We start from the raw sequence: 18,300 nt of genomic DNA on the forward strand, positions 1-18,300 counted from the left end.
GTAAAAGTCCCACAGAAACCCAGTTTTAGCCTTTCAAAATTTTGCAACAAATTAAAGACGACACAATTCAAATGTGGTTAAGTCGGAAACATAAGAACTTGAAAGTTATTCTAAAGGACAAGGAAAAGTTGCTAGGAGTAGGGGATCAAGCGATTGTTGGAGTCCTACTTGCAAACCAGGCTTAGCATCACGCTGGCAAGGACCTTATGAGGTCCTGATAACCAACACTTGTACGTGTGAATGCGGAAGGAAAAGGCTGGTGCAAACACTGGACACAGATCAAGGAGTATGGAAATGCAAAGAATAATAAGGACTAACTGATGACGACCGGTGTCCGCTATGTTCTCTCTTTACAAGGCCATGAAAACTGCAGTACTGCTGATATGTCTGGCAATCACAAGCGCGGTAGGAACCAAGTCGGTTGACTGGGGGACCCAACAAGACACGTGGAACGTTAAATGTCACAGTTAACAAACTAGTGTGCTTAAGGAGTAGCTCAGGGCAGTTGGGAATGGGGAACAGCAGTGCCTGAAGTTGCAAAGTGTGGCAATGAAGGTTTCCTTTATAATTAAAGCAGTCATGCATAAATCTAGCATCAGTATCACCCACTGTAGTTCTAACTTTATAACCCCTATTATATCTGTATGCAGTTATTATTGGATTAAGTTCTATTCAAGTTATGTTATTAAATTGTCTAACCAATGTGAATGTTGACTGCAGGGTCCCATTTTGGGTAATCTGTTCAATATTTGTATCCTGGACGAGAGAGGTCGTTGGACTCCATTAAGTGTACATGAGCACATTGGCCAACTTCATGACTGAACTGCATAGCCAGATTCACTGATTCAATTGTAACTCAATTTAAAAAAAAATTGAATTGCTAGAATAATTGTGTGAGCCAGTTAGTATTTTTTAATGAATTACGGCTGTTAGCTATAATGAGCTTTGACTTCTAAATCATATTGAGCAAAGCAATGTTTAAATGGAATTTTAAGTTAGATTTGAATTTAACCAACATGCTAGCAAAACACTAAAGAACCAGGGTCATCCAAACCCTTCTCGGGGTAGAGAATACAGGGATCATGGGAGATAACAATTGGCCAAAGTACTACTTCGTACCCAAACACGGGACCCAGAGAGATTCCCCCCTTGCGGGATCTTGCTGGCTGAGTGTAGGGAATAATGTTGTCTATCCACATTCCATAGGGATAGGGACGAGAGCTGCACATGGTTTTAATACCATCCTAAACTGTACCCTTGAAATTTCCAGTGCCCGCTATGAACCGATGCAGGTGACATACTGTGGAGAAGGGGAATACTGCATGACCATCAGCGAACCTCAATGCCAGTGCAGTAACATCCACTGCCCAGTGATCAACTCAAGTTTCTGCTTCCACCCCCAGGCCCCAACGACAATCGGACATTCGGCGATAACTCACATCCAGCCTCCCCGTAGGGTGTGGATGACCATAACAGATGATATAACGGAGGACTTTTGAGATACCTGCTTCCCAAGCAAATCCCTAAACTGCTGGAGCATCTACTGAAGTTGAGGGAAGAGGCCCGGACAGCAACGAAGCAGTATCACCGAATCCAACAGGAGATCAAACAACTGGGAAAGGATGTGGAAGCTGAACTGGAGGATACATCGTGGTGGGATATGGTTTGGGACTGGGGTATTAGGGTGGATGTTCACCCCTGAATTAGAATTGCTTCCCATGTACTGGTGACAGGCAGTTGCTAATTGCTATTGGACTTATGTTGTACTCTGGCACCTAAATTGAGATGTTAGGCATAATTTAGAAAATGTAACCGTGCAAACCTAACCGCCTGTCTGGCCAACAGTGATGGAGCAAGAAGAACTTAGCGTTAGTTATCCATCTTGCCAGTAGCCAAGGGCTGAAACGGGGGGGGGGGGGGGGGGACTTAAGTGGTCTACCCTGGGAATACTGCAGGCTTGACTAAAATTGCTGTTATTTATGTAGCACAATACAAAGTATCAATCCCAGACTATGCCTGGTCACTAGGACACAGGTGAGGTTGTAACAGGATGCTAGGGAAGGATCTAAAGCTCATCGAAACCAGTAGGACCCCCAGATTATTCAACAGGCAGATGTCATGGTCCTGTAGCTTTTTTTTCCTTGGGAATATGCGGTTTGCCTTAAAGGCTTGCCAAGGATCATATTGCTTTAAGAACCGGCAAGCCTCAAGACTTATAGGAAGGTGCACTTTCGTTGCCTTAGAAACAGCCATTTGGAGACGGCAATTCAAAGGGTGCATTCTCATTACCATAGATATAGCCCCTGGGAGGGAGTCTCATGCGATACATCTGTTATAATTCAGTTTTGAACTGGCTTTTAGTTGAAGACAGTTTGTTCTAACAGACACAGAAGACAGAGGACACAGCTGTCGTGTTTAGCACACCTGAAAAAGATCTCTCAACCATTTAAACTGAAGGAATAGCATCTTAGTCTGTTTAATGATTATCTCTCAAACTTCTAAAAAAAAAGTCAAGCCAAAAATAGAGATCTCTGGTAATTTGAACTGAAGGAAGGGAAGTTAGACTGTGACAATCTTTTATCCCTCAAAAACTCTAAAGTCAGATTGATTCTGTTGAAAGTGTTTGCAAGTTGTTAATTGTTGAAATTCGCTGGAAAAGGACTTCAAGCAACATTGGACTGTGAATTTGCAAGGACTCTAATTTTTTCTATTTTAAATGTTAATATCTTCATAGTGTTTAAGAATTTAGTTATTCTAATTAAAGAGTTAATTTGTTGATTTAAAGACATCTGGTTTGGTTAGCCTCATTCGGGGGTTAATAGATGGTACAATTTGGCTGGGTCTTTCTTTAGTTTGGAAAGTTTTAAATGCTATGTTAGCTGATCTGGGGAGCGACAGGATTGAATTAACAGTGCATTGGTCCCACCACAATCAGAATCGTATATTTTGATTGGGGGCTTTGACAGGAGCGGTCAGTCGTAACATATTTCTTGGGGCTTGTCCAGGACTTGAATAACACCAATTACAAAGAAATTCAAAGAACCAGGTCTCTTGTATAATAAGGTACAATCAATACCATTGTTATGGCATTAATGGTTGTAGCAAAGTTTTTGGGAAAGCAGAATGTTTCCCTGAGTGACTTGACAATTTTAACTAAGAACGAATTAAAAGAATTGGCAGTGAAATTGGGGTTGGAATTGAAATCAGGTGCGAAAAAAAGCAGGGATAATTGACATAATAGCCAAACATCTGGCATTGGTAGATGATGATGATAATACAAATGAGGGGCAATACGAGGAAGAAAGCGAATACGAAAGACATGAAGCTAGTAGGTCTGAGAGAGATGCAGTGGAATTGGCTAGGATTCAGTTAGAAATGAAAAAACTGGAGCTTCAGCAGGAAAATGAAAAAAGCAATAGCAATAAGAAAACTTGAATTGGAGGAAAGGGAGAAAGAGAGAGCATTTTGGAGAGAAAGTGAAAGAGAAGAGAGGGAATTTAAGTTAAAAGAGATGGAGCTAAGACTTCAATCTTTGGGTAGTCTTAAATCCAGGGAGTGATGGGACTGAATTGACAGTGTGTTGCTCCCACCGCAATCAGAATCATAAATTTTGATTGGGGGCTTTGTCTTGAGCAGTCGTGCCATAACAAGTCATTAGTATAGGTGAGGAAAAGCATTAGCGATATTTACCAAGGTGAGTGTTTCCTGAATGTAGCTATTTAAAAGTGTAACGCTATGGAATGGTTGCAACAAACACTTTCAAGTTTTACATCTTGATTTTAGACACATGATAATCACTTGATAATCCTTTAGCCTTTCTCTCACACACACACAATCACAAGAGCAGCCCATATTAACTCATGGCATATCCTCGAGCTTCCAAAGGAAACATTACAATTTTTCTACCAACAGCCATATCACAGAAGCCTGAGCAGAAATAAAAACAGAAAATGCTGGAAATACTCAGCAGGTCAGGCAGCATCTATGCAGAGAGAAACAGGTAACATTTCAGGTCTGTGACCTTTTATCAGTCCTGGAGATAAGAAATAGCAAAAGAAAAGTCACTGGTGGGAGGACTTTAATAGGCCCCCTAACAGCCATGTTGTCGGACAGAGTATAAATCAAGAAATAATGGGAGCTTGTAAAAAAGGTACTGCAGTAACTGTGGGCAATTTTAATCTTCCTATCAATTGGACTATTCAAATTGGCAAAGGTAGCCTTGAGGATGTATTTGGGACAGTTTCTTAGAGCAATAAGTTCTGTAAACAACCAGGGAACAGGCTATTTTAGACCTGGTAATGTGTAATGAGACACGATTAATTAATGATCTCATAGTAAAGGATCTTCTTGGCAAGAGTGATCATAACACGAATAATTTCACATTCAGTTTGGGGGTGAGAAACTTGGGTCCGAAACTGGTGTTTTAAAATTAAATAAAGGCAATTACCAAGATACGAAAACAGAGTTGTCCACAGCAGACTGGAAAAATACGTTAAAAGGCAAGACGGTTGAAAAGCAGTGACAGACATTTAAGGAGATGCTCATAAAGATGGAAACCATTGAGAAAGAAAGACTCTACAAGAAGAATGCGCCACCCATGGCTAACTAAAGAGTTAAGGATGGTACCAAATTGAAGAAAAAGGCGTACAATGCTGGAAAGATTAGTGTTAGGCCAGAAGATAGGGAAAATTTTAGAAACAAGCAAAGGATGACGAAACAATAAAGAGTGAGAAATCAGAATATGAGAGTAAACCAACAAGAAATATGACAGCAAGAGCTTCTACAAGTATATAAAAAGGAAGAAAGTAGCTATAGTAAATGTTGGTCCCTTAGAGGATGAGACCAGGGAATTAATAATGGGAAACAGGAAATGGCAGAGACTTTGAACAAGCATTTTGCATCTTCATGGAGGACAACAAAAAATATCCCAAGAATAGAAGAAAATCAAGGAGCAAAATGGAGGGAGGAACTTAAAACAATTATCACTAGAGTACAAGTATAGGAAAACTAATGGGACTAAAGGTTGACATGTTCCCTGGACTGTCATGAGTTTCTTTGTGTTATCTTAAGCAACACAATGAGGTATGTGGATTCCAGTGCTTTGAAGATCTCTGGAAGGTTTAACATCTAAACTAGTACATACAATACAGAGCAAACTAAATACAGAACCTTTGTCCACGGTGTTACACTGCAGAGTGACTATGGCTTCCAGTCACATTCAGGTCCTTAGCTCATTAGCATTCTTCTTTGGCCTCCTTGTCTCGAGAGACAATGGGTAAGTGCCTGGAGGTGGTCAGTGGTTTGTGAAGCAGCGCCTGGAGTAGCTATAAAGGCCAATTCCAGAGTGGCAGACTCTTCCACAGGTGCTGCAGATAAAATTGGTTGTCGGGGCTGTTACACAAAATTGGCTCTCCCCTTGCGCTTCTGTCTTTTTTCCTGCCAACTGCTAAGTCTCTTCGACTAGCCATGCTTTAGCCCCGCCTTTAGGGTTGCCCGCCAGCTCTGGCGATCGCTGGCAACTGACTCCCACGACTTGTGATCAATGGCACAGGACTTCATGTCGCGTTTGCAGACGTCTTTAAAGCGGAGACATGGACGGCCGGTGGGTCTGATACCAGTGACGAGCTCGCTGTACAATGTGCCCTTGGGGATCCTGCCATCTTCCATGCAGTTCACATGGCCAAGCCACCTCAGGTGCCGCTGGCATAGGGTGTATATGCTGGGGATGTTGGCCGCCTCGAGGACTTCTGTGTTGGAGATACGGTCCTGCCACCTGATGCCAAGGATTCTCCGGAGGCAGCGAAGATGCAATGAATTGAGACGTCGCTCTTGGCTGACGTACGTTGTCCAGGCCTCGCTGCTGTAGAGCAAGGTACTGAGGACACAGGCTTGATACACTTGGACTTTTGTGTTCTGTGTCAGTGTGCCATACTGTCTTGGACAGTCTGGACATAGCAGAGGAAGCATACTCATTAGCATACTGAGTTCTTAAAGGGACATCAATTTTAAAGCGATCATACAACATGAATCTCATGGCCTGTACCCATGAGTCTTAAAAGAAGTGGCTGCAGAGATAGTGGATGCATTGGCTGTAATATTCCAAAATTCCCTAGATTCTGGAAAGGTCCCAGCAGGTTAGAAAACCATAAATAACACCTTTATTCAAGGACAGAGACAGAAAGCTGGAAACTATAGGCCAGTTAGCCAAACATCTGTCACTGGGATAATGTTAGAATCCATTATTAAGGAAGTAGTAGCAGAACATTTAGAAAATCATAATACAATCGAGCAGAGTCAACCTGGTTTTGTGAAAGGAATACCATGTTTGACAAATTTATTAGAGTTCTTTGAGAATGTAACAAGCAGGATGGATAAAGGGGAACCAGTAGATGTAGTATATTTGGATTTCCAAAAGGCATTTGACAAAGTGGCCAATAAAACATTACTGCACAAGATTAGAGCTCATGGTGTTGGAGTAATATATTAGTTTGGATAGAGGATCGGCTAACAGGAAACAGAGTCGGGATAAATGATCTTTTTAAATGGCGGAGCAGGCTCAAGAGACCAAATGTCCTCTCTAGCTCCTATTTCATATATTCTCGAATTTTTACATCACAGACATGAAACATTAACTCGTTTTTTCTCTCCACAGATGTTGCCAGAGCTGCTGAGTATTTCCAGAATTTTCTGTTTTTAGTTCAGATTTTCAGCATCCACAGTATTTTGCTTTTGTAATAGAAGCCTGAGCATTGCTAGGAGGTGGTTAGATAGTCACATACGTCCACTGATGAGGCCCTCCACACTTGAGCTTGTGGCCACATGGACAGCACACAGCCCTCTCCTGCTCTGACAGTTTTCCCTTAGAAAAGTGGGCAAGTTATCACAAGCTGGGGCAATCAAGACATCAGTAACTTGATGTGCAAGAGCACTGTTATTCTAGTCCCAGGCAAGGTTTGCAGTTCAGGCTACAGGAGATAGCAAAGTTCCAATACTGCCTCCCTGGTGAAACAAGTGGAGGATGCAGATTTGAAGAAATGCCCAAGTAACTCAGACAGGATTTATAGACTAGTCTACTTAGTCAAGAATGGGTTAATACAGTTGCATCCACCTTTATGTATTCCTCATCCTCTGATTTTGAAGGTAGGAATTTTCAAAGGAATGCCCCCCACTAAGATAGGTGACTTTTAAAAAGTGTGAAAAAAAGTAAAATACAAAAGTTAAATGCAGACAGAAAAACCAAATGCAAACTGAAAATAGTACTAGCTCATGCTCACTTGGATAACAGCTAAACACACAATTTTTGAAAAAATTCAATTTCAAAAGCTAGAAAGAGAATTTGAAAATGATTCTATTGTGTGCACGCTGCCCAGATAAAGACACACCACAAAATAATTGAACAAAAATGTCATGTAGGGTAGCCAAACACTCAGCAGCCTTATTCTTAAATCCTGAAGCCTGCAGAGCTTCAAATCTTCCCTTCCCCCAGCACTGTGTGCACATGCAAAACCAGGACACCTCATTGGAAAAACTATCCTCTAGGACCCATTTTGCTCACATTTACTTACTTGTTGGCAGCATGACATATTGTTCCACATGTGTCTGCCATGTCATCCACAAGAATGGCTACTTTATCTTTAACATCACCAACGAGCACCATTCTGTCCACCTCATTTGCCTTCTTCCTTTCTTTGTGGATCAGAGCAAATTCAACATTCAGCCTATCAGCAATTGATGTCACTCTGAAGCAAAAATCACAAACAACTGCATTACAACATACCAATACTTATGAACTGTAACTCTTGTCAAGAGTTCGTAGTTTTCTCAGCTGCAATAATGCTAACATTATGCTGAACAAGTCGGAGGCATGTGATGTGAATTGGGCAAGTTATTTTTTCCATTCATAATTGAAGACTGCGCCCCATGCAATAATTCTTTTAACATTTGCTTGTGGCATCTAACTCTTGTTTCAGTAAAGTCTGTACAACTGGATTAAAGTGTAATTTTATCTTTAACTGACAATAGCATGTTGCATTGACTCCACTTTCACAATAAGAGAGTAATAAAAACTCAGACCATGCAAATTGTGACTTAATTTGACTCATTAACTCACCTTTTAGCTCCACCAGCATCGGGAGAGACAATTATGGAATTTTTCCATTCTGGAATGTTCTCCTTTATCCACTGCAGTACTGCTGGTTCTGCATACAGGTTATCCACGGGGATATCAAAGAAACCCTAACAGAAGAAAATTAAAGCCATAATTGTTGAAAAAAGGCTAGACGTACATTATGCTTAGTTTCACTGATATGCCTATAACAGCACATTTAATAAATTCGCTATGAACACTGAATCTTCCTGCCCGCTGAACCTTTTACCTGGAATTTGTAAGTTCTACTTCATCAATTGGCAACAAGAGTCATTTTGTGAAAAGCCCATTTATTACAATCACCAACATTCATTGTTGCAATCTCAAATTTTTCAATTATACTTGTTTTAAGTGCTGGTGCAGATAGAAAATTAACCAAATGAACAATGTAAATAACTTGGCAAAAAGTTAATTACAACTATTCATCGAGTCAGAAACAACTCCTGGGTGCACAGCAACTTAAGGCACAGATTGAATAAAACAACATTTCATCCAAGTTAAAAATAGAAAGACACACAATCCTTAGTTGCTGTTATTAGCATGGTTCAAAGTTAGAATACATGTATTCATACATATAATAAATGCAATCTGCAAGTACCTGTACTGCTACAGCTTAATCAAATCCATTTTGAGGATTTCTTTATTCAGATTTGTCTCCAGTAAATGCCTAAAAATCTGAATGCACTTGAGTCGATGTAAAAATAAACTAAGTAGAACCTGATTAATTGCCAGAATTTGCAGTTACAAATAAGATCAGAGATTAATTTGCCATCCACACAGACAAAGTCTACAAAACATCCTGACAGCAGCACATTAGTCAACATGATTAAAAGTTTCAAACTCAGTCCAGTGCTTCATCAGAACATTCCTGTTCACTACAAATCTCAGGTCAATTATAGGTGCAGAGGTAGACATTCATTAAAGGAATACTCTAGGGAAAGCTCTCAATTCATTTTTATGCACAATGTCTGCCAGCTCTCCGTGTTTAAAAAAGGACAGATTTACACCTACCTCTGCAATGTTTTTTTCTCTCTCTCATCAATAGTCACATATCTGGATCTGTACCACCACAGGAATCATCCCACGCTGATCTGAAGTCTACCATGATGTGCAGCGATGCGACAGTGCTGAAGCTGAATGCCTGCTCCTTCAGGTACTGGACTAAAATAAAACCCCAATACACTAATCTCAGCAGAAAGTCCAGCTATCATTTTCACAAGACTAATTGGAATGGACTAATCTGCTGGCAGAGCAGCATATTAAAGGACAAAATTATCTTAATTTAGCACCCGACAGCAGCATCCCTCGAGTATTCCTTTAAGAATTGTTAAATATATAGTTTATTTTGTCCAAGAACGGAAATATTTCTTTTGTGCAGGGCTGTATAAAGTAAACAGAAGGTGCAGTTAAATAACAGAAGTATGGCCAAGAAGGTTTCACATACTGGTCCCCATGAAACCTTTGGAGAAACATCACCCAACAAAAGACATTTTGGTAAGGTCATATGGTCAAGAGCTCTGGTACCATTATCTGACTAAAATGGTACAATGCTTTGCACTAACCTGTATCTGAGAGGCATGCAAATCCATGGTGATAATATGATCTGCTCCAGCAACTGACAGCATGTTGGCCACAAGTTTAGCTGAAATCGGCGCACGACTCTAAATGAAGACAGATGTGAGTCAGATCTCTGGCGGCACGATAATGTTTCAATCCAAGAGCATTCTGCAGGGACTGATTTATTACAGGAGAATCAAGTTGGAGTTACATTCCATTCAGTGGAAATTAAAATTAGTGTCAGACAGTTTCCTGGAATGCATTATCCCACCTTGGGGCAGGAGCACACTCAGTCTGAGTTATCCTGTCACCTGTACCCACACTCAAATGTACTTTATATCGATGCAAATTTCTCTACCCATTCCACCAAATTCATGTACGAATGCTTTTTCAGTTCAACCCAGCTTGATTGAAAAGGCATGACAGCATCATCGTTACAACTAAAATGAGTAAGGGAAACCTGCTACTGAAAGTCAAACTCTGAACCTTGAAACACTCACACTGAATATAATTGTCATGTTAGGCCCCCACCTGCCAAGAATGAGGCACATTAACTTTGTCATGAACATTGATTATAAACTGTTACTGGAGTGAAGAAAGGACTTGTTAAACAGATTAACCGTGGCTGGAAAAGACATCTGCATATTAACAGACAATGTTTGGAAGGACCAAGCAGCCATTCCCTGACATTCAACCCACTATGGACTTTTGATCACTAAACATTGAAGGTGGGGGAGCTCGCATTCCAGGTTGACTGCTAAGATGGCCGGGTACACAAACAGACATGGTCAAACCAGCTAGTCACATGACTAACCTGCTGGGCAGTCTGAGTTTTTTGAATTTGTACAAACAGCTTGGGCAGAAAGCTGTTTGCTCCTGGAAGAAGATCTCTCCTGTCTGCTCCCATCTCTTTCTCACAAGCCTCTGAATCCAATGAAGACACATGAACCCCAAGAGAGAAAAGTCTCCTACAGAGAACAAGGTTTACAAAGAATACTGGGCCCCAACGAAAAGCAATATCTACCTACAAACAAGGGCTCTACAGTGAACTCGAAGAACCATAACAGCTCTTCAGATATTGCCTCAAACCTTTCCACTTTATTTTTCTTCTCTTCTGTCTCTATTTGCATGCGTGTATCGCGTATGCATGCTAGTGTGGGTGCAGTGTGTATCCGTCGGCATTAACCGAATTAGAGTTTGTTTAATAAATTTCAACTTTTCTTCTTTAAAACTAAGAAAGCCTGTTTGTGCTGGTTTCTTTGCCTTAGAATTATAATTCACCAAGGGGAGTGCTAAAACACAGTGTGTTTAAAATTAAACCCCATTACAGTAAGACCAGGTGAAGCTTGAAAGGGAACCCTAGACCTCTTTCTCACCTGGTCATAACAGGCACTAATCTTTGGCACTGAATAGAGTACCATCATTTCTTCTGAAGAAAGCACCAATTTGGCCCATCAACTTTTACTCACAAGCTATGTTACATAGTCGGCCAATTTGATGCATCAATTCTGAGAGATTTCATTTCAGTCGCTAATAGCAGCATATTGTTCTTGGAATGTTTTAAACTTTCTTCACTTGACTGATTCATGAAAAATCCTTTGCATTATACAGCAAAACAGATCTAGGGCAGATTGGCAACTGAAATGGAGGACTCAGGCTGGTTTGCTGTAATCCTTTTGCTTGTAAACTTAATCATTTCTAAGCATCTGCATTTTTGACATGTCAGCTCCAGCTAAGGAGCTACCCAATAGAAACATAATGCAAAACATACCAAATAGGAAAATCCTGATCAAAGCACATGACCCCATTATGTACTAGTGCTTAACAAGGTATCTCAAGTCTAACTTCACAGCAATCCTTACTACACCAAGAGGACATTTGTCACCACTGTCCAAACTGTCACTTTAGCAAGGATAAGCTTGAGCTACTTTTTGTCAAATTAGGGGCACTCGTGTTATGACCCATGCCCTTGAGGACCTGACAGGCTCAATTGAATGAATTAAATCAGATATGGTACAGATTTGTAAATAGACTTTGCAATTTAGAATGTCCAATTACAAAAAAATATAGTTAAAACTTAATAAATGCACCACTATAGCATGACTGTGCTAATATTGGCTCAGAATTAAACATCTGTAATGCTTAAGAATGGCAATCAGCAGCTGGAACAATTCACCTCAAGCATTTTCCACATGCTAACAATGAAAGAGGTCCTTTTGCAGCACTTAACTATTCTCATAGGTAAAGTTTATACTTCTTTCATCAAGGGCAGCAGGTTACATTTTTCTCCTGAATTAAGTAATGTCTAATCTTGATTTAGTTCAGTTAAACATCTGTTGAAAAACATTTGAGCTGGTTTGTCCTGCATCTCATTCTGACATCCTGGTTTTGTCAACAATCATAACACAAAGGCTTCTTGTCAATGGCAACTATTAAATGAGCTGGAAAACTTTTTAAAAAAAACAGCAGACCAATTGTATTTGATATCAAAGGGCTACTTTGCTCTATTTTAGGAATAAATTTGATGCCTGAGCTGCTTAATTAACTGACTAAGATGAGATCAATCCATGCACTTTAGGAAACACCAAAGCTATGCTGCGTCACTTGTAAGTACTGGTTAGTAGAATTTGCAAAAGCGAAAACCATGGAAGCAAATTTTGAACAGCAGTTGGACAGGGTCGTGTCTTGTAAGTGCAGATAGCTAATATATTTGAACAATTTGTTCCAAAGGTTATTTAATTGAGAGCTCGAAGGTGTGCCATTGCAGTTATCAGATAATTAATAAAATCATGCCTTGATTTGCTTTACTAGGGTACATTCTCTTAATATGCCCCATGCGAACCAGGCGAGAGAATATATTTGCTCAAAGTTAATACATAATCCTATAGAGATGCAGCAAACTATTACATTTTAGAAAGATCACTGACACCATATTGATGCACGTCAAACTATTGTTAAAATATTTAATATTTAAGCATGTAAATCTAAAGACTTTGACTTTCCAATGCCATTCCTCATAAATGAATCGTGTAAGACTTTAAATTATACTACGTAAAATAGTCATTACCAATAATTATCAATGTTATTTCCACTAGGCATAAATGGAACAAAAGTTATTCAAAATATCCATTTAGTTAATAATTCACAAACTAGAGTTGCCACACTTCAAAGGTCAATAAATCAACCAACAGTCTTAAACCAATTAATCTCAAAGTGAAACGTTAACTAAAACAAGATCAGCTCGGTTAGTTCCATTAAAATGAAGGTCACGTCCAAAATACAAACAAGATAATTAGTCTGCAGACTGCAACTGGACTGTTAAAATCTCATGCCAGCTCCTATAATCTGGCACTGCCTATCAAATTCCAAAACTTTAGCTACTTTAATCAATTACTGAGAAAGACCTTACTGGCAACATATTTAAACTTTTATGTCTCCTACCCATCAATAATATGAAAAAGGTCAGTCACAATCATAGATTATAAACATTCAAGCCAAGTTTATTTTAGAAGTTTGGACTGGGTACATGAAAATATTTGAATACTTATTTTGTGGCTTTTGGGATCCCCCATTTACTAACAGTAGGACCAAACTTAAAAAAAAACTTTAAGCCTACAAACACAGTCATGTGATAGTGATAGCCCGCACATGAATAATTTAGTTTTACTTTCTCGCTTTCAGGCTATGTCCTCCTTTTTCTTACAAAAAAATGAGACCTCTCAGGACATGGTACAATATCTTCTCAAATGGAACCACCATAAAATTCAATTTGAGGGAAAAACACACAGTTAGACATGCAAGGTTGTATATATTGATAGCACATGAGATGCTGACCATTGGGAAAAAAATGTGCAGCAATTGTACTTGCCATTTTGTTTTATTCAGCATGGTTGAGGATGAATATGCAAAATCAAACCTTAAACCAGTCATTTAATTTCATGCTAGATATACTGTAAATTTTAAATCTGAGATCGATAGATTTTTGCTATTCAAAGGTATTAAGGTATATGGGCAAAGGCTCTTCCTGATATACATTAATGACCTAGGCCTTAGTTTACAGGGCACAATTTCAAAACTTGCGGATGATACGAAACTGGGAACAACTGGGAACTCGGAGAAGGATAGTGTGGAGCTTCAAAAGGACATAGACAAGTTGGTGGAATGGGCAGAGAAATGTGAAGTGATTCATTTTGGCAGGAAGAACATGGAGAGACAATATAACATAAAAGGGTACAATTTTAAAAGGGGTGCCAGAACAGTGGGACCTGGGGGTACAGGTGCATAAGTGATTGAAGGTGGCAGGACATGTTGAGAGAACAGTTAATAAAGCACACAGTATCCCAGGCTTGGAGAATAGGGACATACAGTAGAAGTGCAAGGAGGCTACATTGAACTTGTATATGACACTAGTTTGGCCTCTGCTAAAGTACTGCACCCAGTTCTGGGCACTACACTGAAGGAAAGATGTGAAGGCATTTGAGACAGTACAGAAAAGATTCATGAGAATGGTTCCAGAGATGAGGAAATTCAGTTATGAAGATAGATTGAAGAAGTTGGGACTGCTTTCCTTGAAGAGAAGGCCGAGGGGTGATTCGATAGAGATATTCAAAATCATGAGGGGTCGGGACAGAGTGGATAGGGAGAAACTGATCCCACTCGTGAAAGGATTGATAATGAGGGGGCACAGATTTAAAGTGATTGGCAAACAAATCAAAAGCAACATGAGGAAAAACTTCTTCACACAAGTGGCTAGGGTTTGGAATGCACTGCCTGAATGTGTGGTGGAGGCAGGTTCAATCGAGGCACTCAAAAGGGAATTAGACTTATCTGAAAAAGAAGTATGTGCAGGGTTACGGGGAGAAGATGGGGGATTGGCATTAGGTGAATTGCTCATTCGGCGAACCAGTGCAGACATGATGGACCGAATGGCCTTTTACGGCGCTGTAACAATTCTGTGATTGTGATATGGAGTTAGGTCACAGAAAAGCCATGATCTCGAATGGCAGAACAGGCTTGTGGGCTAAATGGCCTCCTCCTATTCCTATCTCTATTCACAAAGCCAATTATTTTCATCATGGTGGAATCATCCAACAGTAGAATCACCTCGATTTTCACATTCTGCAGGACTGAGGCCAATGAGTAGAACGGAAAGAGAGGGAAAGGTAGTTACTTTAAATGCTTCTAAAAAAAAAAAATCAGTGACATAGCATAGCCCTCTATCCATGAAGAATGCACTGGCCACTCAAGCTAGAGATGATGGAGATTGTAATGTAGTAGTTCTTCATCAGAACCTACCAGCAGAATTGAGAGAGCATCAATGCTGAACAGTGGAGCAATTCAGAGGTAACTGGACAGGGATATTTTAATTGAAGATATTAAGAACTTTTATTGCAGGGGGACAGATTAGACTGAACGTGTACATTGGATTCACCATGTGAGTAGCCTCACAACAGTGCGAAACAAGTCAACTAGCAAGGAAACTGTTCTGAAGAAAGGTCACTGACCTGAAGCGTTAACTCTGCTTCTCTCTCCACAGATGCTGCCAGACCTGCTGAGTATTTCCAGCGTTTCTTGTTTTTATTAGCAAGGTAACAGTTTCCCATTACCCAAACCGAGCATCCAAGTGACAGGTATCTGCTGAATAGCTGACTGCAGTCTCACAGATAATTGGGTAGTCAGACCATTTAAAAAGCGATATACATGAAAGTAGACACAGTGGGCCTGATGAGGCCAACAGAGGTACCTTACGTTGGTTGCTTCCTTCTTTCTCACCCTCCAATAAAGATTATCAAATTGAAATCAACTATGATCAGTCTTGCAGCAGATTGTTCACATGATCAGAAGTAGAATGAACAGTTTACAAACTGCAAAAGGTTTATTCAATAAATATCACTCAAGGGTAGAACCAAATTCTCCCCTTCTTTGGGGAGAGGTGGTTAATCATAGAATGGTGTTACGGCCAGGTGATAAGGGGTGTGGATGGTTCTCACTGTTCACCTCCCAACTGACTGCAGCAAGTGTTTTTGTTACTAGGATTTTAATCCCTTTGTATTTTATTTGTCAAAGAAGAAGACTGTGACAGGTTTTCTTGCAGGTTTAAAACAGAAGATTAACAATTTATTGAGCAATAAGCCTTATCCCAAAATAGTTGCAACCTCATCCACATACGCATTCACTCGCACACGCACGCATTCACTTGTGCACGCAATAAGAGACAGATAGAGAGGAAAAGCGGCAAGTGGTTTGAATTGAGGTAGGTGTTCAAGGTTCACAGTAAACCTGTGTTGAATCTTCTCGGTTGTCAATTTCTCAAAGTTGCAGGCCTGGGTTGTTTGTAGATTTTTTCTGGTGGTTGGAATCTCAGCCTGGAGATGATGATCACTTTCAGTTCTCTGCTGCAGCAAGTTGAAGTGTAGAATTCACAGCAGGGCTCCTTCTTTGGCTTTTGCTGGATCACTCAGCTCTCGGCTGGACAGGCCTTTGTGATGATGTTTTGATTGATTTTCTCTGTGTCTCCAGAGAGCTACTTTTTAAGGTAAAAGTCTCTCCAATAATAGACCAGGATGTGGCTGCTTCATATCATCTTTGTTTCAGAAGAACCCAATCAATTCAAAAATGTCTCTTGACGGGTTCAGAATGGGTGCAGTTAACACCACTCAGCTTGGGATGTATCTTTTTGTCCTCAACAGTCAGTAAGACCATTTGAATATACAGGGCTTGGTCATTTGACCTTCGGCAGCCATTTTTCAGCATATTGTCGACTTTTTTTTAAAAAAAAAGTGTCAATTTTTAATAACGCTTCAATTTGGGTTCTGTATTTTCCGTCGCTGCACTTCATGTGAACATGACAATGGTTACAGCACAGAAGGCATCCATTTGGCCCTTTATGTCCGTGCCGGCAATCTGCAAGAGCAACTCCGCTATTCCCACTCCCCAGCCCTTTCCCCAGAGCCCCGCTTAACCAATTCCCTTTTTAAAAGCCACAATTAAATCTGCCTCCACCACACACTTGGGCAGTGCATTCCAGATATGAACCTCTCACTGCGGGTAGGTTTTTCCTCATGTTGCTGTTGTTCTTTTGCCATTCATCTTAATTCGGTTAGCTCTGGTTCTCGACTCTTTCGCCAATGGAAACATTTTCTCCCCATCTCGACTGCTCAGGATTTTGAATACCTCCATCAAATCTGCCAAAATTTAACTAAATAAACCAAAATGCTACTTATTCAGCTAGTATTATCCACATTTCTTACTTTATTCTCTCGTATGATTAAAATATCACCTATTACGGATGAAAAATACATTTTATATGAAAATTTTTTGGTCAATCAGAATGCGTAGAAATTATGTGAAGAAATCATGGTCTTGCTTTGTGTAAAACTTTTAAAGCAGTATTCAGAGTCCAAAATACTACCAGAAATTAGGTGTTAAACTCCTAATTAGCATAATTAAGGAAGCCAGCTGCCAAATCAGATTCTGGGGGATTGGCATGCAAGGCAACACGCAGAAATTGGTCCCCTCGATGTGCACACCACATCCAAAAATCAGAAGTGATCGCAGACAAATTTCTCTTCTATAGTGGGGCAGAGAAGAACAGGATAAACAGATAAGTAATGTGAGTCAAGAGGAAGTCACCACAATTTGGCAATGCAAATGATTACTTTCCTACCTTATTGGTACCACTTCCTTGACTCTTGAATGCATAGCCAAGCAAATAGCTCCTTATTTAATTCAAACCAATCCTCCTAAAAATTGGGGAATCCTATTTAAAATGTAAAGGATGTATACTCTGATAGCCCTTCTGACCCAAGTAACAGTGGCGAAGTTCCCTTACTCAGCCACTTCCTTTTGAGGTATGGCCCAAATACCCTGAAGGCAACAGTAATATGTCATGGTCCTGTACTTTTTTTCCGGAATATGCAGTTTGCCTTTAAGAGCCGGCAAACCTTAGGAGTTATAAGGTGTATTTTCGTTACCTTTGAAACAGCCATTTGGAGACTGCAATTCAAAGGGTGCATTCTCGATAGCATGGAAACAGCCACTGGGAGTGAGCCTGATGAAATACATTTGTTTCAATTCAGTTTTGAACTGGCAGTTAGTAAGACAGTTTGAACACACAGACAGCTGTGGTGTCAGCACTGAAAAAGAGCTCTCAACCATTTAAACTGAAGGAAATAGGATTTTTGTCTGTTTAATTATTAGCTCTCAAAATTCTAAAAAGTCAAGCCAAGACAGAGATCTCTGGTAATTTAAATTGAAGAAAGGGAAGTTAGACTGACAATCTTTTATCCCTCAAAAAGTCAGATTAATTCTGTTGAATATGTTTGCAAGTCGGTAATTGTTGAAATTCGCTGAACTTCGAACAACATTCTGCGAGGACTTTGAACAACATTGGACTGTAAATTTGCAAGGACACTAATTTTTCTATTTTTAAGTGTTCATAGTGTTTAAGAATTTAGTTCTTTTAATTAAAGAGTTAATTTGTTGATTTAAAGATACCTGGTTTGGTTAGCCTCATTCGGGGGTTAATAGATGGTATAATTTGGTGGGTCTTTCTTTAATTTGGAAAGTTTTTAAATGATATGTTAGACAATCTGTGG

At 39.9% G+C, this 18,300-nt stretch overlaps 1 protein-coding gene across 1 annotated transcript in view; it reads right to left on the reverse strand.

Moving 5' to 3' along the window:
• LOC137374409 (ribose-phosphate pyrophosphokinase 2) overlaps positions 1-18,300 on the reverse strand; it is a 51,532-nt gene that overhangs the window by 13,437 nt on the left and 19,795 nt on the right. Inside the window, exons 3-5 of the mRNA XM_068040473.1 lie at positions 9,709-9,807; positions 8,111-8,235; positions 7,566-7,739 (exon numbers count right to left, since the gene is read on the reverse strand). Of these exons, the coding sequence (XP_067896574.1) occupies positions 7,566-7,739; positions 8,111-8,235; positions 9,709-9,807 (398 nt within the window). The remainder of the gene's footprint in view (positions 1-7,565; positions 7,740-8,110; positions 8,236-9,708; positions 9,808-18,300) is intronic.

Source organism: Heterodontus francisci, chromosome 10 (assembly GCF_036365525.1).
Source record: "Heterodontus francisci isolate sHetFra1 chromosome 10, sHetFra1.hap1, whole genome shotgun sequence".
NCBI lineage: Eukaryota > Metazoa > Chordata > Chondrichthyes > Heterodontiformes > Heterodontidae > Heterodontus > Heterodontus francisci.